A 27,058-nucleotide genomic window follows, 5' to 3' on the forward strand; every position below is an offset into this window, starting at 1 on the left:
GCTTTGTGCAGTGTTCTGATGGTATAATGTTTCTGATTGTATGTCCCCTTTTTCCTCTTACCATCTGTCCTCCTCTCCCTTCATCTGCTGCAGCATAAGAAGCTTGCAGAAGGCAGTGCCTATGAGGAGGTTTCCACCTCCACTCCCTACTCAGAGAATGATATCAGCAACTCCATCAAAAATGGCATCCTGTACCTGGAAGACCCCATTAATCATGTAAGCATGCTCATCATGTATAAATGGATTCTGGATGCTGCATCACGGTGAACGCTAAGCTTCAAATATGATGCGCTGAAGTAGCTTCTATACCAAGCCTGTTTTGTGCGTTGTCACTATTCTTAAGTGTTTGGTTCTTAGCTATAATAAAGCAAAGACCCATCATCTGACAGCTCGCCACTCTGTTTAACATTCATTTTAGAACTGTGTCCCACTTGTTTTTAGAACCAGGTCTTGACTTTATGAACTGCTTTTCTTGTTCCCTTAGATGATTAAAATCTTGCCTACTTGGGCCACTTTTCAGTGCGACACATGGATCCTCTAAATATTTAATTTAACCTCCCTTCATCTCCCCCCTCCCCAGGAGTGGTACCCTCATTTCTTTGTCCTGACAAGCACTAAGATCTACTACTCAGAAGAGACCTCCAGTAACCAGGGTAACGATGATGAGGAGGAGCACAGAGAGGTTAGTTGGCCTGATCTCCTCTTGATATACATAGAGATTAGAATCACTAGTCCTGTATTTGAACTTGAACTTATTTTTAGGATCTGTGCAGCACCGGACATTGCACTTAATTTACATACAGTATGAGAAATACAGTATTTTCTATGGAAGTTGTTACAGTTTTTAATATTCATAGACCTGTACCAGGATCAGATCCAGAAGGAAAGGGTCTCTTTTTTGTGTATGTGAAAGTAGGTGGCCAATGAGGGAATCATTTTAAGCTGTTGCTACTAAATGCATGTTGTCACAAGCTTGTGAAATACTATGATGTCAGATGGCTTAACATCTCCCTCTCCTAATCTTCCAGGTGTCCAACGGTATGGACCAGCACGTGACAGAGAAATGGTTCCATGGGAAGCTGGGCGCAGGGCGGGACGGGCGGCAGATAGCCGAGAGGTTACTGTCTGAGTACTGCCTGGAGACTGGAGCTCCTGATGGCTCCTTCCTGGTCCGAGAGAGCGAGACCTTTGTGGGAGACTATACACTGTCTTTCTGGTATGGTGCACATGAATTTGACTATCTGCAAACTTTCTACACATTTTACACAGACTTCAACAGCATTTGTTTGGCAGTAATGAACTATATAGAAAATATAGACAAGATTAATGATGGGAAATGGACATTGAATGATGTTAAATGCATTTAATTGTATGATAATATTGATTGGGAATATTGTTTAGAAATTTACAGTTAGTATTTAATCAGCATTTGCTGTTTGTAAGTAACAACAGAAGAGTATATCTCAGTATGTTGTTTTATCATGATAATGGGATTCATTGAATTGTTGCAATTATGGAGCCTTATCTATTGCATACTGTATGTGTCAGTAGGCCTGACTCGGTTACTTACCTTCAGTCTGGTAATGCAAATGCTCTGCATAAGTTGAGTTACCTCAAAGCTATTTAATCTGTGTGTATGTAATATACACACAATGTATGGAAACAATGCTCAGACACTCAGATGGTAGTATGTTCAAGGTTAACAAGGGGGATGGTGTTTTTTAGTAAGAAAGCTGGTAGTCATAATGACCTATAAACAAACTGAAAATTGTTTTACTGTAGGTTGATCTCTCACGGTTTTTGTTGTTGTTGTTGTTGGTTTTTGTTTTTTTTGTTTTTCACATCTCTGCACCAGGCGTTCAGGGCGGGTGCAGCACTGTCGTATCCACTCCCGTCAAGAGGCAGGCAGCCCAAAGTTCTACCTGACTGACAACCTGGTGTTTGACACGCTCTTTGCCCTGATCAACCACTACCAGCAGGTGGCGCTGCGCTGCAACGAGTTTGAGATGAAGCTGACTGAGCCGGTGCCTCAGACCAATGCTCACGAGGGCAAAGAGTGAGTCTCAAGCAGCATTCACACAGATGGGAAAGAATTTAAAATTATGAAGCGCTGAGGACCTTCAGTGATGTATATTTTTTTCAGGGGTACTTAAAAAAACAATACTTAATCTGTAAACCCAACTCTAAATAACATTTTAGAACTACAGTTTACATTGTAGGCTGGTAGCTGACTCCCTCATCTAGAATAAACAAAAGGTGAAACAGTTGCGTCCCTGCAATTATATGCTCTCTATCTATGTTTAATGTTCCCAGGTGGTACCATGCCAACCTCTCCAGGAGTCATGCAGAGAACATGCTGATGAGGGTTCCTCGTGACGGGGCTTTCCTTGTGAGGAAGAGGGCAGAACCCAACTCGTTTGCCATTTCCTTCAGGTAACTTAGTACTATTGCCTGATTAAGTGACCTAACTTCCTTTTAATGTACAAGGATGACTGAAGAGAAAGACAAATGATTATAAATCCTACAAAATTCTACATTCACAGTTAAGTTTTTTTGCATAACTAATATTCAAATGAATGCAAAGTCATTGATATTGTGTCTGTTATTTCATCACAGGGCAGAGGGAAAGATAAAGCACTGTCGCGTGCAGCAGGAGGGTCAGACTGTGGTGCTGGGCACCTCAGAGTTTGACAGCCTTGTAGATCTCATCAGCTACTATGAGAAGCATCCTCTGTACCGCAAAATGAAACTGCGCTATCCCATCAATGAGGACACACTGGAGAAGATAGGCACTGCTGTGAGTACCACTATACATTCAATGGCACACTTACTAAAGATTAATATGATGTTGTCTGGGTTAAGTAATATCTAATCTGAAAAAAATGTGACAAAGAAATGTCAAAGTCTGTAGTTTGCATTCTGCAGCCTAGTGAATACACAATCTGTTGTCCAATAGGAGCCAGACTACGGGTCACTGTACGAGGGCAGGAATCCAGGCTTTTATGTGGAGGCCAACCAAATGCCAACATTTAAGGTGAGTGTCCAGTATGAAGTTCATGTGTAGTTGAATTCTGCACCTTTTGGACTTTTATACAGTGAAGACAGTGAACATGCATGTCTTTTCTTTTCAGTGCACGGTGAGAGCCATGTATGAGTATAAAGCCCAGAGGGACGATGAGCTCTCCTTCACTAAGAATGCTATTATCTCTAATGTGGACAAACAGGAAGGCGGATGGTGAGTGACCAGCATAACATTTATTCAGGAAGTAGCTCTTAATTATCCATTTAGACAAATCACATTTGTGCAGGTAGAGAGTGAGGGCTTATGACTTATGAATTATACAGGATGGGACTATGGGATAAGATAAAAAAATATTTATTATGTTATAATAATAACCCAATGTTGGCATCATTTTAAGGCCACAGTCCCCAGTTGTCATCATCTTTTCCCTTCTTTTTTTTTTCTTCTCTCAGGTGGAAGGGTGACTGCGGAGGGAAGAAGCAGCTGTGGTTTCCTGCTAACTACGTGGAGGAGACCAGTCCATCAGCGGCGGAGCCTGACAGAACTGTGAGCATCTCACAACACACAAAGCACTAAGTTCCTTATTTAAAGGGAACTTAGTAAATTAACTCATTAACTTTGGGTCTCATTACGTAATCTGTCAATCATCCACTGTGACAGAGATACATGTAACGTGGATTATGGCTTCAAAATGGGAGTCAACTTCTTTCCTTATTCTCCTCTTCTCTGTCAAGCAGGAGATGACAGAAAACAGCCCTCTGGGAGATCTGCTGAGAGGAAGTGTGGACGTGTCTTCCTGTCAGATTGGTGAGTGGCCCCTCCACTTCCTGTTCAACTCTGTGCTGCAGGGTTGCAGAGCAGGCAGTCACCTTGCCACAGGGCAACCTCCCTTTCTGGCTGTCATATGCATGCACATAATCCCTGCCCTCTTTGTTTTTAATTGCAAAAGGACAGTCACCTTTTTCTTTACTGTCATTTTTGCCCATTATCAGCCTCTTCTATTATTAAATCTTCCTTATTTGCTTTTATTATTAGTCTTGCTTTTCTCACAGCACTGTATCTGGTATTTTATTGACATCCTCCAGTCCAGTCAATACACAGCCATTAGTGTTGGCACATGCTGTCATGCATTGTTGTGGTCTCTGCTAATGACCGTTAATACCTGAGCCTGTCTCTCTACCTTTTGAAGGATCTTTGGCTCCATCTAGTGGTAGTGTGGGAAAGGTCTAACTATATTTTCTTGAACACTTTGTTCCAAGGCTTCCTTCACATGACCACTGGCACAATTGCACCAGTTGAAGTGTCACTTTCATCATGGAGAAAGTGATAACGCTGATGTTTGAGGCAGGGTTGCTTTTTGTGTTTCACTTGACTTTTACACCTTGCTGCTGTGCTCAAAGTTCAAATTATTTGAACTTTAACCCTGTTCGCTGCTTACCTTTTTCTAAAGCACGTCCAATCAGTTTACAGCCGACTAAGAAGTTTAAATACAGAAAGCTTGTTTGAGTTTCCAGATAAATTTGGCTTTTCTTCAGCATAAATTAAAAGTTGTTGTTTATAATTTACACTGACTGTGGCCAAACTCAGCAGTAAGTGAAGTGCAGACCAGTCATCATGTGCCGACAATAGCATTGTCTCTCCATATCTACTACTATTCCTATATGGTTTGTTTTTTTCTTTCTCTAGGTGTTTGTGTTTTCTTACTATTTTATTGAAATTTTATGTCATTTTCACTCATGCAAATAAATTAGATCATTTCACATTTTGACATTTCATTTTGGATTGTGACACTGGTGTTCTGGTCAGTGGTTGGAGGAAAAGCGTTTGAGTGTAAATAGGAAAGGAAACCTGTGTTTGTCCATTCCTATTTTTCTACCCTTTTTCTAACCCTTGTCTTTATTTTATTTTCAGTTGTGCGTCCTGAGGGGAAGGGCAGCAGGCCTCATGTCTTCTCCCTGGTACCGAATAACTCCATGCGGACGGGCCCGGTGCTGGATGTCGCTGCCAGCAGCCCAGAAGAACTCAAGGAATGGGTGGTCAAGATCCGTGAAGTCACAATGACCTCAGAGGCCAAGGTAAATAAACCATATATATCCCATGGCTGACTGAAAATGCAGGCCAGGACTCATTGCGAGCAGTAGTTGTTGAGGGGAGGAAAAAGTGATGTGTGATACTGTATTTAATGTTTGTGTCCCTATGCCCAGCTGGAGGAGGGGAAGATGATGGAGAGGAGAAAGAAGATTGCACTGGAATTATCCGACCTGGTCATCTACTGTAGGCCTGTGCCATTTGATGAAGACAGTAAGGATTATGCACACTTATTTGACTGTGAATATCCTGTTAAATACACACAGGAGCAAAGATGTGACTGATCTCATACGTATGACATAATACAAATAGGCACACATGTCCAATATCAATACAGGTAGGTCATGTCTGTCTTCTCTCTCTGTCTCCTGTAGAGATTGGCACAGAGCGGGCCTGTTTTCGGGACATGTCATCCTTCCCCGAGACCAAGGCAGAGAAGTACGTCAACAAGATCAAGGGGAAGAAGTTCCTGCAGTACAATCGACTGCAGCTATCCAGGATCTACCCCAGAGGCCAGAGATTAGACTCATCGAACTACGACCCTCTGCCCATGTGGTTCTGTGGGTCCCAGCTGGTAGCACTCAACTTCCAGACAGCAGGTATCTACCTTCTTGTCAGAGCAGATAAAATAGCATAAAAGATTGTTTTCTTACTCGCCCTACCTCCGTTTTTTTTACCTTCCTCTTCCTTCCCCACGTGCAGATAAGCCCATGCAGATGAACCAGGCTCTGTTCATGCTGAATGGAAGGAGTGGCTATGTCCTTCAGCCGCCCATCATGAGGGACGAAAACTTTGATCCCTTTGACAGACATACACTACGAGGCCTCGAACAAATCATTCTAGAGATAGAGGTACAGTAAAGTGGGAATTGGACTGTGTATATGCATGTGTGATGCCATAGTGCAGATGTTTTTGTGAGGCGCACCTACCCAGCAGGGCGAGGAAGGGTTGAAGTGGGGAAGGGAGAGACGTGAGGCAAAGATACTTTGTATGAAAGGGACAGGTGCATTCTGATGTTCTAAAAACTACATGAGATGGTTATTGTAGTTTGTGCTGCTACTTTGGCCCGTTTATCAACACGGTCAGCTACTGGAGCAGCAGAACCAGCTATGACGCACAACTCATGGAGGGCAATTAAGGTACTAAAACCCTTAGCTCCTGATTGCCGGAATTTGTGTTGAACTCTTCTGAGTCCTAACTCAGTCAAATCTGAATACATAGGCATGATACACATATTTTTAGATTCAGTTTGACTTACACTTCCCAAGGATATCATTATCTCCAATGTCCATCACGAAAAAATGTCCATAAATCTGCTTAGAAGCAGTTTTCTTAATTTTTTCTAACGGGGGCCCACAGTGTCAGACTTTGACCACCCCTGCCATAGTGTTTGTGTTTATGTGCTGAAACAAGTGAAGTGAGAAGATCTAAAGGAGTAACCTGTATTCCTTTTATTCTCTTCTGAAGGTTTTGGGCGCCCGGCACCTGCCCAAGCACGGACGTGGCATAGTTTGCCCTCTGATTGAGATTGAGGTGTGCGGGGCAGAATATGACAGTGCCAAGCAAAAAACTGACTCAGAAGGTGAGTGCTGCTTTAATTTTGGGTGTGTCTGCCAGTGAAGTGATACTCTGCCAACACTGAAGGAATGAGTAGTTACTGTTTACTGGATAAATTACCCTTGTGTAATTTCCTGTCTTGTCCTAGAAAAACAGGAAGTTGTACAAACTAAGCAATGTGTGGGAATACAAAGAGAAAACATTGGACATAGTTTTGGAACAGCTCTCATTAGCTTTTATGCTCTGGTTTTAGCCAAAATAGATGTAGTTTGCCGCATAAAGTACTATGATGTTGTATTTGCACTATTACTCTCGTAGAATTGTAATATTGCTGTACTAAATAAGTCATGTGAATACTTTCCTCACTGATTAATTTTACTTTTTAAAATTTGTACTAATCTTTACCTGTATTGATCTTTCAATAAAGCAATAAAGTAGTTTTGGCCTGTTTAGATGCTCACCATTATCCATAATGGGATGAGGTTCTTTTACCATGAGTTTGACGTGGGAATGTTTTTTTTAAGTGGGTCAAACAATTACTTGTGGAGTTTGCTGTTATGGACAGCTGATTCTGACCCTTTTTACAGTGCTATTCTTAGCTTTTATATAGCATGAAATCAAAATTTTTAATTTTTTTAAAAAACTTTTTTAACAGTAGTTTTTTACACTGCTGTTAATGGGGAATTGTGAAGCAAATTAATGTTATTACATTAACGGCAGCAGTGATGGATACATTTCTCATCTCTCTGTCAACCTTTATTTTTGGTCCTCTCCAGCTGATAACGGTCTGAACCCCACGTGGCCCCGAAAGCCATTCCAGTTCACAGTGTGCAATTCTGCCTTTGCCTTCATGCGCTTTGTGGTTTATGAGATTGACATGTTCAACGACCAAAACTTCCTTGCTCAAGCCACGTTCCCCATTCACAGCCTCAAGACAGGTACACACAACAATAATGTGTTCAATAATGTGCTCTCTGAAATGACCAAAATCAGTGCTGCAAAAAAAGCCTTTTGTCTCTGTCTCTTTCTGTGACACCAGGTTACCGGTCAGTACCTCTGAAGAACAGCTACAATGAGGATCTGGAGTTGGCTTCTCTGTTAGTCCACATGGACATTATCACAGGCAGGGTGAGCTATTGTTCTGTACTCTGCCTTTCTTAAACCTGCTCCATGATATCGTCTCCATCAACAAACACTACAGGCACCAAAAACGTGTTGGAGAAAACTTAAAGCAGCCCAAACTGAAAGATTACAATTTTTGTGGTCCTCACCCCTGACATGTAGTTACTAAATACATATTGTATTAAAGCACATGTACATTGCATTTCTTGGCCAGGCGTGGTAACTTCCTGGAGTCTCCGCTGGTTCCCTGGCAACCTTACAGTGACAACAAGACTCCAGGAAGTTACTGCGCCTGCCCAAGAAATAGTCTGACATGTGATCGCCCCTAAAATCACAAAGTGTCGATTTATACTTCAGTTTTTGTGCGGATTGAACAAATTAGAAATCATTTGTTAATTAGTGAGCTTTAGAGGTGCTGATAGGTGGATTTTGTCACCTTTGGACAGAGCCAGGCTAGCTGTTTCCCCCCGTTTCCAGTCTTAGTGCTAAGCTAAGCTAACCAGCTGCTGGCAGTAACTTTATATTTACCATACTTTACTGTACTGGAGAGTGGTATCCATCTTCTCATCTCAGCAAAATAGTGAAAATGTGTATTTCCCAAAATGTTGGTATTCCTTTTTAAAAGGAGCCTGTATGTTAATTCTATAAGAAACAATCATAAGCTTACATTTAACTATATAACCACAAACACCTGGAACAATAGAGGCCTCTGGAGTTGACACTTCGGTACATGAAGCATCTCTCTCCTCCTTGTTCTCTCAGGATGAAAATGGAGAGGTTCTGAGCCCGTTCCTTGCAGTCGGGGCCACATCAGTGTCGGCATCTGCCCAAGCAGGGCGGGAACGTTTGGGGAATTTGAGCTCAGTGTCTTCGACTTCCTCCAACATGTCTCCTCTGCCCCAGTCGCCGGCCCAGGCTATGGCCTACAGGGGGAGAGAGGGCTCCTTTGAATCCCGTTACCAGTCCCCTCTAGATGACTTCAGGGTGTCCCAGGAGGCACTGTTGGACCACATGGACCCACAGAACAAAAAGTAAGTATGTGGTGTGTTGGTGTTGGGTTTTTCATGCCTATGCAGTGAGTTTTGTAGCTGTAGAAGATTCCAGACATCCTCCTGTCTTTGTCTTTACCTCAGGATGTTGCGGAGTACCAGAGTGGGCGGAGAGAACCGTGTCTAAGTCCAAGCCAATCAGGACGCATTTCTGTTGCATCCCACCGCGCCCCCCCCGCCCCCCTAGTCGCCTCTCCCCGTACTGATGATGTCACTGACTGCTGTGAACACTGTTTCCATGGAAACGCCCACCACCGCTTTGGCCTACATTTCAGGCAGCTCTCCCTCCCTCCATTCTCCAACCCCAGCCTCCTCACCACTCGCCTGACGAGAAGGAGGGACTCGGACATAAGAGGAGAGTGGGGGGGAGGAAGCTGACCGCTGCAGACAGGAAGAAGAAACGGACATTCACAGGAGAACAAAAAACGAGGCTGAAAAAGTTCCAGCTCTGGACCGGGCGTCTGCAGAGCGGGTTGTCCTGTCTTGTGTTTTAGGCATGCACAACAGCTGCTTAGTTTGGAGGCTAAGAGGAAGGAAAGAGAAAGTTATAAAAGATATCAGTTTGAAACTGTTTCCCGGTTAAGTTTCTTCTCTTCTCTATTTGGCGTATATGAATATATGTATTTATTCCTGCTGTGCTGTTGGTCAGAGAACAGCAGCAGCTGACCTGCTCTCAAAGAGCTCCTGTCTCCATGTTTTTAATTATTATAATTATTTAAACCTTTTAAACATTCATAATGTGACTTTTCATTTTTTTTATGTATATGTGTAAAACACGAGGGCTCTCTACAGCTATTTTAACGTCTCTCTTCTCTGCTTTGTGGAGGAAATTATGCGCCTCCAGTCTAACTAACCCTAAACCTGGAGGAGTTTTTAATTCATTTGTTAGTTTTTTTGAAGGCATCAGGAAGAAGTCATAGCCTGTTAGTGTTGGAAGCAGTGAGAGAGCATGCAGCATCATGTGTTATGTCTGCATACACACGCGCGCACGCTTTTTTTAATTTCTAACTTACATTCCTAAAAACTGCACATCATTCCACTTTCCTGCGTTGCAGGTGCCTTTACAAGCCAGTCTGACACATTCAAACTTCTGTCTCCCTCGATAGTCTTACCCCTCAATGATCATGTCTGTAGGGTATCTAACACCACACTGTGTGATAAAACAGGACCAGGGAAAAACAAAAAAGGTTGTAGTCTGACAGTGAATGATAATTGTCTTCCTAATTGTCTTTTGCTTGTATCATCAATCAAATTTTTCAAATTTGTCAGTGTACCACACTGTAATTAGGGAAATTAAGATTGTAATACAATTACATAATTAACTTTGCAGCCCTGTGTTTCCATGATTTATGATAGAATGTTTCGGAAATATGGTTATTTTTCAAGTCTTAGTAGAATGAATGGCCCCTTTTATTCCGTGTTTTTAATTAATTGAGCATAACTATTCCCATAACTGACACACCTTTATGACTACAGTGGATATAAAAAAATATCACTGTTAATTCAGTATTTTTGAGATGTATGTTTTAATTCTGAGTTTTGAGGTCCTAAGCAAAAGTGTTTTACTGCAACCAGCGTGGTTTAGATTTTATTTGTCGACATCTGTACAATGGGAGCTCCCCATGTGAAGAGAAATTCAGTATTGTTGACCAACAGTGACCAAGTGAGAAGATTTGCAAGGTGTAAAGAAAACATGCCATGTACTACATTTTGCTGCACCACAAAGACATGAAGGACTTTTTGTGTTCGTGCTGCCACTGTGTTCTGGGGAGTTTTGTCACAGCACCAAGCTGCTTCCCAGAAACCTGTGAGGATTTTAATTTACACTGCCATGATATACAGTTAAATTGCCCAAAAAACTCCCCATGAATTTATTTGTGATGAAATGTGCAAAATTGCAGACAAACAACTGGCTCACGGTTCACATTGAATGTCAAAATGCTACACGTCACGATTCATCATTCCCAACTTGAGACTCTCATTCTGGCTTCTATTCATAAATGTTTGTCTAACTTGTTAATTAAGACTCCTCTTGAGGTAAATGCTGGTGCGCTTAACTGTGCACAAAGTTCTCATTTCCTGCGTTTGTGGTGTGAGAGCGTGGTTGGGAGGAGCAGGCCGAGTCTAAGCTTCAGACTTTGTTGTAGCTGTGTGTCTGTGGCTGATGGATGACAAAGGTGCCTGGACGGGGGGTAGAGGTCTGTGGTCTGGGCCTTCAGTGAGCCACAGACGGAGCTCGTATTTAACCAATGGTGTTATCTTTCCAGGTTTGTATTAGAAACTGTTGCTCGTATGTGATGACTATGTTGTAAACTCAGTATTCTCACTCAGTGTTTGACCACTGAGACACACCTAAGCCATATGGTATGATTCAAGTTAAGGTAAAAGCAGGGACAGGAGGGAATTCTTGAGGTCTCAACAAAACATTTTTGCATCTTGTGTGTGCACCCCAATATTAATCCCAAAGCTCCCCCATATGACTTTTTTTTTTTTCCCTTCCTGTGATCGATGAATGGTCTTTGTGGAGAGCTCGCGTCTAATGCTGCATTGCTCTTATTGCTGACCTGTCTGCTAATGTCTATGTGCCTCCCTCTGTGTACACATCACATTAAAGCCACATCATTCACCTCCCCAGCCATGGTACACTCACATGGTATCGTAACTCATTTTGACTGATGGGACTTTCTCTCAGCACTGTGTGAGCACGTATAGACCATGTTTGACTGACATGTTCTTGACTCTACTGTTCAGTTTGTTGTACTGGTTATGGCGGGACAACATAAACTCCCACCAACCTGTAAAGAGGTCTAATCAACCAGAATAACTAAGAGCATCTATGTGGGTGTGCAGGGTCATTTGTTTTTGCTTTTTTCCCCTCCAATCTCGTCTGTTTTGTTATCAATGGTCTCATTTACAATCGCCTTTCTGTAATGTGCCTAAACTATGGAGAGGAAAAGTATTCATTTTAATTTTGCCTTTCATATGAAACATATTCAAACCTGAAAAGTAAATAAAATACTTACTACTTTATACTATTGTCTTATTTTCATTGCATTAAAATTTGATTAATCAGGTGCATTTAGTTTCAGTTAAATGTTCACTGTAGTAGCAACAGAAAGAATTGGTTTCATTAGCTTCAGATGCTGCACCACAGGAAGAGAATAAGTTTCGGTCTTTGTGTTAACAGCAGCCTGAAAACTGTTGCAGTGCTGAAACGATTAGAAGAAATTAATCAGCAGCCATTTTGATAATCGAATAAGTACATTTTCAAGCAAAAACGCTAATATTCCTTATTTCCAGCTTCTCACTTGTGAGGATTTTCTGTTTTTCATTGTCTTATGTGATAAATGCAATATCTTTTCGTTTTAGACTATTGGTTGGACAAAAGCAATTTTAAGATGTCACCTTGGGCTTTAAGAAAGTATCACTATGTTCAGACATTTTGTGCCATTCCTTGAGTGGCAGCAGTAGAGAGGAACTGGGGATGCTGCGATTCATTGTTAATGCAAACCCCAGGCCACCCGGTTTTCTGATATATCATAGATTCAACTATTAATCAAGAAAAATCAGTAAATTAATGAAAATAATAGTTTCAGCCCTAAACGAGTGTCTTTTTTTGTTGGCTCCCACATGACTAAAGCATTGTTTTAGTTAATCAGGGTCGAGCAGAAGTGATACTTTTAGTACCAACCCCTCCTATAATTGTACACCACGAGGAAGACGCTCAATGACACTCGGAAGCCACAAATTTATTACATTATTTATTCTGCAAATACCATCTGTAAAAATTAAACATCAAGCTTAAGTATGGAACTCGGGTAAAAGTTCACAGTTCTTTTACAGTCAAATTTATTTCGTAGGAAAGTTCCATAAAAACAAAGGTACGTACACGTCAGTGACGTAAAGAAGCACTTGATGCTACAACACAAACCAGATTCCATGTAGTCTACTATATTGTGTCACTTTCTTTTTTTTTTTTTGAAACAACAGGATGCTTGCCTTCTTTGGATAACAGAATTCCAGACGTTTTCCCAAACTGGACAATTTAACCAAATATGTACAGTTAAGAAATGGAATACAAATACATGTCAAAACAAAACCAAAAAAAAATAACCTAAAGACATGATAAATTAACATCAGTGCTGTGTTTTACATAAGATGCTATGAACAGCCTAGCTAGCACATTTAAAGTAAGCTGCAAGCATGAAGTCAAAGTGTATGAGTGCATGATGGTGGAAAAAAAAAAAAAAAGTATGAAGATGACATGATGGAAAAAGGGTCATTTTATTTACTTTAAGGCCTTGGCAAGCACCCTGTAGCAAAGAGCTGTGCAGTTTTTCATACCCCAAAACAAACTATGAACAGTCTCAACACTCTGCCGATCGGTCGGTAACTGTCCAAACCCAACCCCCACCCCTCAACATCTGCTGAGGTCTCAATCTCGACTACACTTCTCCCTTTTTTTTGTTCCTCCTCTTCCTCCAAATCTGCCCTCTTTTTTTCCTCTTCTTCCTTTCTCCCATCACAGCAGGCAGACGGAACAAACACGGCAGAAAAACGCTGTCAGCCCTGCCCCTCCCCTCCACCACATCCGCACTTCAGTCTCTACTGGAGCTTCCTTCTGATGGGAAAATGGCGGACGGGAGGATACTGGAGAAAGTCTGTGTAGCGGAGGGGTAGACACCACGGGAGAAGGAGGGCAGGGAGTGGGTGGATGAGGAGAAGAAGAAGGGGTGGGGGGGTTGGTGGCTTTAGCGTCCATCTCACGTACTAGGGGAGGTCATGCCTACCTCTAGGGGTGTGAGAGAGGGATGGGTGAGGATGGTTTCCATCCAGTGATCCAGTTACAACCGCATCTGCTGTCTTTTCCTCAGACTGCCAACACAAAGACCACCTGCATTGTGAACTCCATCCTCAGACAAAAGGCCTCCTTCAATCGGTTCCTGTAGTAATTAAAAAAAAATATAAATTAAAAATCCATCACCCTCCAGAAAAGAACATGTATACATTTTCTTCATGATTATACACAGTGTACTGGTGTCCAAGATGCCTCATTACTCATAATCATTGTGATTGCATGTTTCACCTGAGAGAGAATTTTATGGTTATGATTCATCGCTATTTATCACCATTTAACAACCAACCAGTTTTCCCATCACAATCAAAAATCTAATTAAAACTGAACAACTCGTACTAAAGTAAGTAGTTACCCATATTTTATAACAGGTCTGGTTTAGAACTGCGACGATCAGTCGATTCATCGGTCGAAAGAAAATTAATCTGCATATATTAACTGATAGATTAATCGCTTCAGTCATTTTTCAAGCAAAAAAGCTAAACGTTTTCTGGTTCCAGCTTCTCATATGTGACAATTTGCTGCTTTTCTTTGTCATATATGACAGTACATTGAATATCTTGAGGTTTTGGACTGTTAGTCGGACAAAACATGCATATTGAAGACATCAGCTGGGGCTTGTGAATGGCTTTTTAATTTTTATTTTATTTTTTTAAACATTTAATAGATTAAAATCGATTTATCTAAAAAAAAATTAATTAACAATAAAAATAATTGTTAGTTGTAGCCCTAGGCTGGTTACAATGTGTTATGCCCTGCTTGGTCAATCTTAAAGAGGACTTTATTACTGTATGTAGCACACTACAGACTACTCCAGACATGAAAACTACCTTTAGTAGGATTCACAGTCTTGTCAGTGTTGTCCTCCACTTCTGTTGCAACACCACACACCGACTGCTCCATTTTCTCCTCCGTCCCTCCTCCTGGCTGCGGCTCCAGAGGGGAGGATCCTGTTCGTGGCTCAGCTGCTGCGTCTGGTGCAACTGGTCTTGGTTCTGCCGCATGAGCAGCAGGAGTTTGTTCCGTCCGTGGCAAAGACGCCTTGGTGGAGAACCAATATCGCACCAAGTCCGCTGTTAAACCACTAGCCTGAACCAGTTCCTGCAACTGTGCATAAGAAATAGAGCATACTCTTTAAAAAAAAACCCAAAAAAAAACCCAACAACACCAAGTTGAATTTCATGTATTACTTCAGCAATAAAAAATAATGTGAATAATGTGGTGATAATCTAATCATCCAAACTTGATGGTAGTCAGACACTCAATAATGGTAATGTTGATACTCAATCAAGTAAATCAAACCATAACACAAGGAGATTATACTGTTACATCCTAAAATATCAGCTGTTTCTCTAGTGTTGGTAATGAAAATATAAATAACAAATAAACACCATTTTCACAGCTTGCTAAACATCCTGACCTCCATGTGAGAGGTGCAAGTAGACAAATAATTTACCTATAGAAAATCTATTTACAGTTTTACAGTTTTACAAAAGAAAGAGTCATCTGCCCACTTCTTGGTTAGTGAACATGTTTTATTAACTATTTCTATATGATGTATTTACTACCTCTTTCTACTTTCGTATTTCATATTATATATAGCAGATACAGCTCACACTGTATGTTTGTGGTATTCTAGTTTTGGTTTACTTATCGATACCACACATCTGTTTTGTACTTCTTTTTTTCTGCTGTGTCACTTTAACTTTCCACAGTGTGGTCTATTAAGGTGATCTTATCTAAGTATCCATGCCAAATACAGTGGAAGGAAAACAGACTTCAAATGTGACCCAGTGAGAAGAGACAAAGACAACTGAAAGCTCCTTAGTTGAAAAATAGATATTTTTCTGTATTTCTGATGCACACAAATCAACAAGCACTTTGAGTCCTGAGTATAATATAAAACCTTCAATATTATGTGGATGACAACAATGCGTTTTGAAATTCTGATGAACACCCTGACGAAGACTTCAAATATTTTCACTGTTTGCAACCAAGAAGCTTCCAGGTGTCTTAATGCCATTTCTGATCCAGCACACAATCCTCTAAGTAATTACTGCGAGAGAAGCATACAAAAGGTGGTATGGAGCTCAAGTCTAGCAAAAAGTGGATGAAATATTCTTTTATACTGTGTCTCTTGAAAAATGATGCAGTTTAAAAGATTTAATTTTATATTCAGGTGACTTGTCTTTGCAGTCAAAGAGCAGGTTAAAACTGAAAGAATTTATTTGGTTTACTATGAATAAAACTCAAACATCAGCCAAACATAGCCACCAAAACTAGTAAGTAATTAATCATTCACGAAAATAAATCACATAAATGTATTATAGAACATACTGCTGAAGTGATTTTTTTTTTTATATATATATATATATATATATATATATATATATATATATATATATATATATATATATATATATATATATATATATATATATATATATATATATATATATATATATATATATATATATATATATCTCTCACTTGTGTTGCCAAACAGTCATTTGCATGTAAGCCCCCAAAATATCTTGTGTGTAACACAGTGAACTGGTGTGGAAGCAGTTAAGTGCATCTCTCAAAGTCTAAAAAAAGTACAGTGTCAACAAGAGACGCTTTCTGCAGCGACTCGTTTCCTAGGATATGAGTACATTTTCTCCTACAGAGCAGTTTGCAAAGTAACCATAACTGAGTGTTAAGACTCAAAAATATCCTTTTACCATAGCAGCACAGATTTAGAATCTGCTTTTCAGGTTTCAGTTGTTCAGAACTATTGAACTACTCTATATAAAAAAAAATTAATAATAATAATTAAAAAAAACTGTAAACACTACTTGTTGTCATCAATACCTGTGACTCCTCCAGACTGCCGTGGACGTCGAGGTGGGCCTGGAGGATCTGTGCGTTCCCCTTCTGGAGGTCCTCTTCCAGAGCTATGTTCTGGTAAGCCTCCAGCCACTTCAGCTGGCCGTTCTTCTGCACATAACGCGAGTCCCCAAACCAGCGCACTACCTCAGGTCTGGGCAGTCCAGTAGCTGAGATCAGTTCATCATACTGAGTAGCGCTGGGCCACTGGGTACGGACGTAGACTTGTTTGAGCATTTGCAGCTGCTCTGCTGTCTTCTTACCTCGAACGGTTGTGGGTTTGGGGGAGTGGGATGGTTTGGGAGTTGGGGTGGAGGATTGGGAAGGTTTGGGGGTGGAGGATGGGGAGGATGCAGGTGTGCTGCTGGATTGAAGCTGTAAAGCGGGGCTATCCAACCCTTCACCCTCTGCTTTGCCACTGGCCTCTGTCACTTTCAGCATCTTCAGATTTATTTTAATAGGGTTGACTTTCAGTTCTCCTGAACTGTCCTCTTTCTGTCTCTCCTCCCCATCAATGTCCATCTCCTCCTCTTCATCTCTCAATACCCGCGTAGCCTCCTCTTTCTTCTTCTCAGCTGCCACTCTCTTCCTCTTCTCAGCGAACCAGCCATGGATCTCCCTTCTGGTCATCTTGGTCTCAGAGCGCAGTCTGTCCACTTCCTCTCCTGATGGGTCAGGGTCCTGGGAAAAACTGGTCTCTAGAGCCTTTACCTAAACATAATACCGGAATGGACAAGGTCAAAAACCTGGAAGAACTGAGTAGATCTAAATAGATGACTTGTTTAATTGACTGGTCGATCAACAAGAAAATTAATTTAGATTTTTGATTATTCATTTAAGTCAGTTTTCAAGTAAAAGTGCCAAACATTCTCTGGTTCCAGTTTCTCAAATGTAAGGATTTAAACAATTTATTGATTTAAAAAAAAAAAAAAGTAGTACAGAGTAATGCAATAGTACTTCCCAAGACCTGTAAACAGACTTGGATGTGTAAAAACTGGTGGACTTCCCCTTTAAAATTGAAAAAATAATTGCCAGATTAAATTGATAATGAAAACAATCATCAGTTTCCCTAGAACTGAGTAATCGCATGCATTTTGTCAACCTGAATAACCTGTCATGACACACCAAGGGCAGAGTCTCACCTGATGAGGTTCTCTCTCCTTGTAGCGGATAGCTGTAAAATCAGGAGAAGGAGGTCTGGGGAGTCGCCGGGAAGGTGTGGTGGGAGAGGTGGGAGTCTGTGATGCAGTTGGGCTCACGGGTGCAGAGCTGTGCTGGGGTGTTTTTGCACCAGAGTTGCTGCTACTTTCAGACAGATCAGCAAGGTTGGCACTGCCAGCGGCACCACTCCCTGGCGTACTTGAACCACTCCCTGCTCCTGATGCAGTGCCAGACTTATTCTGTCCACCTGTGCTGGAGCGTGTACCTTTGAGGTTGCGAAAGTGGTAGCGCCGGTCACTGAACCATTTGCGGACTTCTCGTACCGTGAGCCCCGTCAGAGCAATGAGGCGGTCCACCTCCTCCTGGTCGGGAAACTGGCTGACCTGAAAACTGTCCTTCAGAGCGTTGAGCTGTTCCTGAGACTTCTTGCCTTTGTAAAAGCTGGGGTCCAGGAATGCGTTAACAGGTGTCCGAGAGCCGGGTGTGCTGCTTGGAGGAGCTGCAGGAGAGGGGGAAGACGACTTTGAGGCAGGGGAAGACACCTCCTCCATTTTGATGGTTGGAGAGTCACTAGTGGTGGGGTCGACATCATCTGTGCTTGTGCTGGTTTTGTTATTTTTGTTGCTGCTACCGTTGGTATCTTTGCTTTTCTGTCCATCTCCGCCTGTTTTGCTGTTACTGTTAGATTTGCTGTCTATGGTGTTTTTGCTTTCTGTGGTTACTTTGTTGTCACTCTGCATAATGCTGGTGTTGTTGGCTTTGCTGATATCAGTGTTCTTAGCACTTACATGGCTGGTAAGATTACTATTACTCTTGTCATTGCAGTCTGCATTAGCACGGCTGAGTTTACCATTTACACTGCTCACCTTAGCATTACTATGATTACTGCTTCCTAGACTAAGGTTGATGACACTAGCTTGACTGCTTGTAATAATACTGCTAACGCCCCCTCCCCAACCCCTACTACTATTACTGCTGCTGCTGATGATGTTGCTCCCAGTACTGCTGCTGCCAACCGTTCCCACCACCATGCTGATGCCTTTGTCTGCCACCAGGGCTGCAGCAGGTCGGGCCTGCATCATGGGGCGGGCTGCTGCCTGGGGCTTAGGTGTGACCGCCAGGGCCACAGGAGCACTGCTAACCTGGATACCATTTGCCACTACAGGCTGAGTGACGATTACTCCTCCTTGGCTGACAAGAGAGCCCTGCAGGATGTGAGGGATCCCAGTAGCCCCCAGTGAGGCAGGCAGGACTGTGATTGTGTGTTGGGCTGGGCTACGTTGACTCTGGGCCTGGTTCTGCGAGCTAGAGGGTGCAGTCTGGATGATGGTGTTGAACATCTTCCTCCTGGCCTCCTCGATCTCCTCAGGAGACCAGCTGATGCCTTGTTTAAGTCTCTGGGCCGTGAACCAGATCTTGATCTGCTCTTCAGGAAACTTTGTGACCACAGTCAGGTAGCAGAGCTCAGCCTTTGTGGGGTACGGGAACTTACTGAAGGAGGTCTTCAAGAAGGAAGATGAGTCCATGGAGGCACTGTAGGTAGGGATGCTGCTCAAAGGAATCATCACCTGGGTGGGGAAAATGTGAAAAGGAGAGAGGGAGATTATTACGTTATTTGATATCCAATTAACTTCCTAACATTGGGACACAAAAACTAAATCAAAGCAATTACCTTGGGGAGGTTTTTGGAGGAAGAAGGCGAGGAAGTGGAGGAAAAATTTGAGGAGGCTGTGATTGGTGTAGATTGATGAAGACTTCTGTTTTGAACCACTGAGACCACCTATAGGAAATGCATTTAAAAGAATCTGAATCAACTAATCTAAGTCAATTAAAAATCAGACTTTTCCAAAACAGCCAACCTATGAGACAGAAAGAATTACCACCTACCTGTGTGATGGGAGTCTTCAGCATTGGTAATGCTCCAGTGCCGTTGACTATCTGGATTGCTGAAGGCAGAGTGACCTTGGTCGTTCCATTGTGGACAATTGTGGGAACATGGGTGACTGTCACTGCAGCGGTCTCTTTTTTCTCAGTCTCTCTGGAGGCAGAGATAGAGTGCGGGTCTGACGAAGGCTCGTCTGAGACTGGGTGAGACACCACTATTCGTTTAGGCTCCGATTTGCCCTTTAGCATCCTCATAATTGGGGTTTTGGTGATGGAAATTTCGCTATCCCTCCCCGTCTCTGCCCCAGTCACCAGATTCTGCTCCACCACTACTCTCCTGTCCCTCTTCCTTAGCTGCAGAGTTGTGTTCAATGTGCTGGGGTGAACCCTGGCATTATGCAGGGCCAGCCCCTCAAACTTGGGCGCTGAAACCCCACAGCTCACACAAAAGAAGCTGGGGTCGGCACGGAAGTCTGGGTGCCCGGAGTACACGTGATCCAAGAACAAGTTAAGGTCATGGGTTTCAAAGTTACAAGGCTTACAGGTGTAAGTGCCAGCACCGTCTTTGACAGCGTCCCCCGACTCTGGTTTGGAAGACTCTCCAGGGTCAAGGGGACTATGTTTGCCCCCTCCAGAAATCCTGGATTGACAGAGAAAAACAGGAGAGTCCCGTTCAACCTCCTCTGCTGGGCATATGATCTTGCTGGGGATCATACAAGGAGTAGTAGACTTCCTCTTGCTAGCCATGGTGTAAACACAGGGTGGGGAGGGTTGGTCAAATGGCTGTGAATGGGGTGCGAGTGAGAATATGGGTCGTTTCTGGTTGACTATAGACCAGGAATGGGGGAAGGAGGACAGCGGGACATGTCCATAGGTCCACTTGTAGTTCTCACTGCAATTTTGAGGGAAAACCTGGAAACGACAGAGGGTAACATGCTTTAGTTCAAATCATCAGTCACCATACAATACCGTACACCTGTAATTTGTTGGATAGGTTTGGTTAGTGGCATAAAATTTTAAATTTCAAGTACAAATTAGGGAAGAGATGGGAAAGGTACAACAGACTGCGAGGAGAAGAAATAAGATGGGATATCTTACGCTACTCAACACAAGCCAGTTTCCTCTCAGCTGGACGAAAACCATGCACAGCTGGATGTTTCCAGGTAATATCAACAGCATAGGTAATAATAAGGCCTAGTGAAAAGATTCAGCTGAAGTCTTTCAAATCTGGTATTGCTTGTAAATCTTTAATTAAAAAAGTCTTCTCCTCAACTTCCCTGCCCCATGAAACTCAAGGCTATCTCTTTTATGAGGGCATTCAAACAAGCTCAGTCTGCTTCTTCACTAAAGGCTTTTTGGGAGAGCTCCTGTCCTACCCCCTTTTTTCCCCTCCCCCACACAACACAACTCTGTCTCACTTCCCCTCGTTCAGACACACCCCCACAGAGAGAGCACATTCTGTTTTTTTTTTTTTTTTTAAATCCAGAGCCTCTGTAGCTTCACTGAACACCTTTATAAAGATTGCCACAGAAATACTCACTTGTGAATGTATTGCTTAAGATATGATATACTCGCCAAGTGTGCAAGTGGGTGGTTCAACAGATGTTCCTTGGAAAAATGGCGTTCTCACCCAACAATAGTACAGACAGTACAGATAGAAAGACGCAGACCTGCATAAGAATGTAAATCTTCAAATTTTCTCCTCTAGATCCCTTGTCTCCATACAAAATGGTGAAGCTTCCTGTGGAGGACTTTTCCCCTCCCTCCTTCCTCCGCTCCCTCCCTCTGAAAGAGAGGTAGTGATGCAGTATTGGAGGACAGCTCTAGGGCAGTTACTCTCCCAATCACTCTGCACCAACATGACACCTCACGCATGGAGCAACAAAAGTTCATCAGCTCAAAAGAAGTTCAACAGGAAAACCCTAAAACCTTTAAAAGTCCAGCCCCCCCCAATGCAAAGATACTAACAAACCCATACCAAATGTTTTTCTGGTAGGCCCTAAATCTAAAATAATCTTGCCCTTCCTCTGCAACAGAGCAGTCCCATGATGCAAATGTTAACTTGTCTGGCGCTAGTTTCAGACTAAACATAACCTGTTTGTGCCCATTGCTGCTGCAGTGCCACCATCTCTGTCAGGTAAGCAGCGTGCTCCAAGTCAATCTTCTCCAATCAAATATAACTTGTTCAATGGCAAATGCTCTCTTTCTCTTGTACCCACAAACACAAAGCTCAAAGCCCAGTTAACCCTCACAGGACAGGGGTGTGACAGATGCCCTTTCACACACTAAATGAGCGAAGGTATACAGAGTTCACTTTCCTGCACTCAAAAGCCTATAACCTCAGTTTCAGTTTGAGTCAATGTAAGACTTTTGGTAACTTAATGTGCACTTTATCTACAGTCTACATATCTTGCTAACTTTTCTGAATTTTTTTAAATCAAAACCATGAATAATCAAAGAATAATGAGTTATTTTATTAAGCCTGTGATGAGAACTTTATTGGACTTGCATCAAATGTTAGCCTGTTTTTCACCACTGAAAGAACCACTCACTTTGGCTTAGAGTGTGAGGGGTTAACAGGCAAATGAAGTTTGCTACTGTGGAGGGAACGTGATGCCCCTTGTTCCCCCGTGCACCCCCCAGAGAGAGTAACTGCCCTTAGCTTGGGCTGTTGTGCACCCCTCCTACTCCCCTGCCATTCAGTTCTGCATCAGGGGGCACCGTTCTGCCAAGGCAGGCTGGTCACATGACCAGCACAAAGGCTTATGGGTGGGCAGTCACAGCCATCCATCACGTGGTTCTGTTGGGTGTGGGTGGGCAGGCGAGAGGAGAGGGAGAGCAAACGGGAGAGGACGGTGGGGGATGGGCAGTCAATTTGGGGTGAGGAGGCAAGGGAGGGAGGGGTGTTAACGTCGTTGAGGAAGCACTGAGGTGTTTCAGTGAGGAATTTTCCTCCGATACCCCCCTCCAACCAACCAACACCACCCCACCTAACTTCAACGCCCCCTTCTTGCTCCAAACTACAATCACACACACTCCTTCCCTTCTCCCTCCCTCCTTCCTTGCTGTACTGCAATGGCTGGAATGTTACAGCTCTTCAGCCAGTGGACATAACCTGAAGTTCAGCTTCAGTGTCTGTATGTGCCCACACATGCATTCCAGTGCCTCATGCAAAATAATTACTCAAACTCAAACTAAAACAAATAGTTAACACATAAGGTGTCACAAAGTAAAAACATCCCATTTGCGCATATCGACAGCCACTGAGACTGACCGAGCTACAATGGTGACAAAGTTCACATCACACACTGATAGCATTTAAAAAAAAAAAAAAAAAAAAAAAAAAAAAAAAAAAAAACCACAACTGTGTGAACATATCTGTAGACAAAAGTTGTGCCTCAGAAAAGAGGGTAACCAGCAGAGACCTACAGGCCTCATACAGGTGAGGACTGAAACAATGCACAAGCTAAGATGTTATCGGTGAATAGAAATTGGCAGCTCATGTCTCAGCAATTCCAGGCTCACACGGGTTCAGTTGACTCACTGGTATGAGTGCATCAACCAGTAACTTTAATTTGAATGTTGCACATACGTTGACTGACCATGAGTTGATGGTGGGTTTGTGTCTGTTATATGTGTCACCATTTGCATGTGTGGGTTTCCTGTGAGATTGAGAGTAGAGAGAAGAGAGGTGGGGTGGGCGAGGGTGCATGTGTGCTCGCGTTTGTGTGTGTATGTGGCGTGTGGGGGTGGCTGCCTGCATGCTTGTGTGTGAGGCTTGTTTACTGAGGTAGGGAGGCTGCCATTTTTCCTGTGTGAGAGTCAGAGATCTCCCAGTGACACACAAAGACAATGTTTTTGCCCTCCTGCTTCATAGCCTATATTATCTAGGCCTCGTTAATGGCTCAGCACAGCATGACCTCCTTTCATCCCTTGGCCTGACTCCTGTCTAGGCCTGGGCTATATCCTCTGAGTACAGGCCAATAATAGCACTCACACACTCACACACACACACACTAAAAATCCTACAGCTTAGTTGCATGCTAACTAAATTACTCGCCTCCTCACCTAGCTGAGAATACAGGTGTAATGTTGATACCTGTGTGTGTAACAAATACTCTCCTTAGTAGGACAGAATAGGTGTACAACACAGGCAGCCCCTTTCCTTGTTTGCTCCATTACTTGCTTCCTCACTTGTCTTTTTTCCTCCCTCTTCCCCTGTCTCTTCATTCTCACTCCCCCTCCCTCTCCAACTGTCTCTGCACCCTCCCTCTGTTCCTTCTTCTCCGAGCAAGTTTGGCCCAGGGAGACAGGTCGGCAGCGCCACTGGTGTGTTACTGTCCCCATGGCAACCACCTCCTACCCCCTCTCTCTCCCACCAGCTCATTTCTCTTAAGCACATGCGTGTGGGTAAACACGCACACACATGGTTACTCAGACCTACACGCACACACACATCTCCTATGCCATCCAGTCCCTGGCTCTAGCAGGACTTGTTTGTTCCACACACCCCTGTGAGTGGTATTTGGAGAGTCCCTGCCCTGCTCCTATTTCAGTGCCTCCCTCACGCGGTGTTGATGTCTCCCAGCTAGGTGTGGTCGCCATCACCAAGGCACGCTATTGGCTAGAGCTGGTGCCGTCTCTTCCTGTTAACGCAGTGCCTGAGTCCCTGTCCAGACATCTGCCCGGGCTACTGCCTTGTTCCTTGTTCTCTTGTGTTTGGCCTGCAGGAATGGATACATAAAGAAAATCTGGCAGATGCAGTCTCTTTCAGAGAGGACTGAAGAACCACCTATATCCCCATATGTATTCATGCTAATTATCAAGTCTGCACCAAAACACAAACCCTTCGCCATCTTCGAGTCTCTTTTCCAAAACACAAACCCTTAGCTTTTTTTCTGCTCTGTACCATAACAGAAATCCTTCGCTATGTTTTCATCTGTCCTAAAACACATACGCCTTGCCAGTTACTTAATTTACTCCCACCTTAAACAGACATGGCTCCAACTAGCCACCTACTGTCAATCAACTCCAGGGTTTCACTCACTCATACCTCTTCTGACAAACACAGCTCACCACTCTAAACGCTTAGGCTACATGTTTTGTGCATCTGAACTTCTTTCCACAATCATTTCGGTCCTTATACGATACTGGCAACAATAAGAAAACCTCAATGACAGTGTTCCTACAGCGCCATTCCATCTGCTCCTGAGTCCCATTTGGGCTGCTCTCAGGTCAGGGAGCGGATGGCTGCGTGGGTTTGAAAACGGCTGCATTGCTGTGGCCACTGCCAATGCATGCGTTAAAAACTGGGTTGCTGTGAGGGGAGGGAGAGAAAAATGGCGGAGCACCAGGCTCTGTGCTGTCCAACCTAAAATGGCTGACATCACAAGCTGTTAACCAGCCAAGCAGAGCAAGAGGCTGCTACTGCTGCTGACCCAAACCTGCTCGCTCCAGACGTGTGAGTGGATCGCACTGCTCTCCCTCAAGATTGTGAAAAGGCTCTTGAGTAGCAGCTGACTCTGTTTTTGTGGTCACACTTGGTAGAGATATGAACGTAAATTGTCATTACATGGAGTCAACACAGAGCAGACGAAACTCACTGATGAAAAGTGCTGGAGGACTGACACACACAAAGAATTGCTCCATTTCATTAAGTCATCACCTGATCATTTGAAACTATTAAAGCAAAACAAAAAGATTCTCAAGATGCGATAGGAACAAAAGTGCAAGCCGCAAATATCATTTCAATAAGTGGTGTACTGATAAATCCTTTCATACAAAGCAACTCAACCTGTGCCAGCTGCAAACCTAAAACTGAGGGGAAAAAACAAAAGAAAGGGAGGAGAAAGAGGGGCGGGGGGGACTATTCAATGAGATGTACAGCCATTGAGCTCAAGCGTCACCACAGCAACACATAAAAATACAGCAAGATGAGGCATAATAATAATAATAATAATAATAATAATAATAACAACAAACTTTTGTACAGCTGTTAGGACTCTGATGTCCACGTGTTGGGACTCACGTGGAAACTAGATGTCTGGGAAAGCTTTGCTCTAATCCCTGGAGTCACACACTCATGACAACACGAACATGATAAATAACCAGGGCAACATCTTGCAAACTCATAACTGATTGTTAGGCAACATGGAATAAAGCTTGAACTCTACTTATAGTTTATGAAAGGGGGGCAGTCAGCTCCTGACAAAAATAAAAAAATGTAGGCCTAATAACAGAAGCTCGTGAATAAAGCATAGTAAATTACTTGTAGAATTTCCCTAGGGCAACTCTCAAAACATACTCGATAGGAGGTAAGTTCTTCATTCATAGCACATACTGAGGAATTGGGGAAATTGGGTAACTGCCTGCGCAAAAACATTACAGGTTTGACTTTAATATAAACCGACAACATCTGATTGCTACTAATATGTTTCTAAAAATGTGAGCGAATAGCGGTATTTTGTGAAATAGCACAAACACAAAAGTGGTTGGACTGTAACGTTAGTCCCTGAGCGCAGCAGCGTCAAACATTTCCGAAAATGATGTGTGTTCATCTTCCGCTCAAGTTAGGCGGAGTGAGTCCCAACTTAATAGGCTTGTCCGCATTGTAGGTTTTAAACATTCTAACCAATTCAGAGTGGAGGAAAAGGCAAGCCCCCAGCCCAAAAAAACTACTCTCTCTCCCCCCGTTGGCTGTCGCCATTTTAAGCAGGCGACATGCAGCTGGCCAGCACTGCTGAGCCAAAGCAGCGCAGCCCGCAAAGGTAAGGCTCCACAATAGCTCACACAAGTTTGAGAGAGGTGAAACACTTCTATAAATGTGTATCAGAAAACCACACTCACCTCGCTTTGTCGGAGCTCAGTGTATGCAGCGCAGGATTTTAAAACTTTACAATGATATGGGCTTAGTGAAGCCAGAGACTGACGGGAGGTTTGGGCTTCACTGATGGCAACTTATAGGTGTAAGCCCCCTCTGTCCATCGGCTGGTGATAAACGTGACACTGGAACCAGACCGGTCCCTCCAACGGTCCCCCCTTTTGCGCTTGTTTATTTCGACTGGCTCTCACTGTTAAAGCAGGCAGTGGAGGGGAGGAAAATACGACGGACGTACCGAGGGAAGAGACGGACACGTGACGCAGACGTCACTGACGGTGGAGTTGGCGTGAGAGCTCGAGCTCCGCCGTGCAGAAGAGAGCAGAAGTGAGTTAGACATCCCGTCCTGACTATGACCCAGCAATACAGAGGGGTCGCGGTCAAGTTTTAGAAAGAGACGAAAACTTCCCTTGTCCCGGTTAAGCGTGATTTAACAATAACTCACACCTGTCCCCCCTCCCAGGTGACCTCTCTTAAAGAGATAGTACAAGCAGTATATCTAACGTGATCACGCATCCACCCCCGAACTTACCCAAACAACTTCTGTAGGCTACACGTAGAGAAAGCTCGTAAAC

The 27,058-nt window shown here is 43.2% G+C and overlaps 2 protein-coding genes across 7 annotated transcripts in view; one reads left to right on the plus strand and one right to left on the minus strand.

Annotated features, from left to right (window-relative positions):
• plcg1 (phospholipase C, gamma 1) overlaps positions 1-11,868 on the plus strand; it is a 28,404-nt gene extending 16,536 nt beyond the window's left edge. For 2 of the 4 annotated variants that reach the window (XM_044212918.1, XM_044212920.1), the window contains 19 exons: positions 94-216; positions 581-682; positions 1,029-1,216; positions 1,856-2,056; positions 2,314-2,433; positions 2,617-2,797; positions 2,957-3,034; positions 3,132-3,235; positions 3,475-3,568; positions 3,757-3,829; positions 4,934-5,097; positions 5,227-5,323; positions 5,485-5,709; positions 5,813-5,961; positions 6,578-6,692; positions 7,444-7,605; positions 7,707-7,795; positions 8,552-8,820; positions 8,923-11,868. In XM_044212918.1, the coding sequence (XP_044068853.1) occupies positions 94-216; positions 581-682; positions 1,029-1,216; positions 1,856-2,056; positions 2,314-2,433; positions 2,617-2,797; positions 2,957-3,034; positions 3,132-3,235; positions 3,475-3,568; positions 3,757-3,829; positions 4,934-5,097; positions 5,227-5,323; positions 5,485-5,709; positions 5,813-5,961; positions 6,578-6,692; positions 7,444-7,605; positions 7,707-7,795; positions 8,552-8,820; positions 8,923-8,965 (2,577 nt within the window). In that variant the 3' untranslated portion in view covers positions 8,966-11,868. The remainder of the gene's footprint in view (positions 1-93; positions 217-580; positions 683-1,028; positions 1,217-1,855; positions 2,057-2,313; positions 2,434-2,616; positions 2,798-2,956; positions 3,035-3,131; positions 3,236-3,474; positions 3,569-3,756; positions 3,830-4,933; positions 5,098-5,226; positions 5,324-5,484; positions 5,710-5,812; positions 5,962-6,577; positions 6,693-7,443; positions 7,606-7,706; positions 7,796-8,551; positions 8,821-8,922) is intronic. The other 2 variants (XM_044212919.1, XM_044212921.1) reach the window with 1 other exon arrangement.
• Positions 11,869-12,586: 718 nt separating this feature from the next.
• On the minus strand, positions 12,587-26,851 carry zhx3b (zinc fingers and homeoboxes 3b). Of its 3 annotated transcripts, none has more exons than XM_044212922.1 (7): positions 26,722-26,851; positions 19,610-20,518; positions 19,395-19,502; positions 17,704-19,290; positions 16,547-17,272; positions 14,524-14,800; positions 12,587-13,781 (listed from the first exon to the last, which is right to left on the minus strand). In XM_044212922.1, the coding sequence occupies exons 1-7, from the start codon at positions 26,821-26,823 to the stop codon at positions 13,771-13,773; spliced, it is 3,720 nt and encodes a 1,239-aa protein (XP_044068857.1). In that variant the 5' UTR covers positions 26,824-26,851; the 3' UTR covers positions 12,587-13,770. The 3 variants fall into 3 exon arrangements, with proteins under 3 accessions (XP_044068857.1, XP_044068860.1, XP_044068858.1); XM_044212925.1 differs by having other exon boundaries at positions 26,453-26,731; XM_044212923.1 differs by lacking the exon at positions 26,722-26,851 and adding an exon at positions 20,705-20,953.
• Positions 26,852-27,058: the final 207 nt, after the last annotated feature.

This window comes from Siniperca chuatsi, linkage group LG10, assembly GCF_020085105.1.
Source record: "Siniperca chuatsi isolate FFG_IHB_CAS linkage group LG10, ASM2008510v1, whole genome shotgun sequence".
Classification (NCBI taxonomy): Eukaryota; Metazoa; Chordata; class Actinopteri; order Centrarchiformes; family Sinipercidae; genus Siniperca; species Siniperca chuatsi.

Coding starts and splice junctions, on each gene's coding strand:
- zhx3b (XM_044212922.1), bottom strand. CDS start 26,823: ATGTCTAACTCACTTCTGCTCTCTTCTGCACGGCGGAGCTCGAGCTCT. Junction 19,503..19,609: donor TGAAGACTCCCATCACACAG/GTAGGTGGTAAT, acceptor CATTTCCTATAG/GTGGTCTCAGTGGTTCAAAA. Junction 17,273..17,703: donor AGGAGAGAGAACCTCATCAG/GTGAGACTCTGC, acceptor TATTATGTTTAG/GTAAAGGCTCTAGAGACCAG.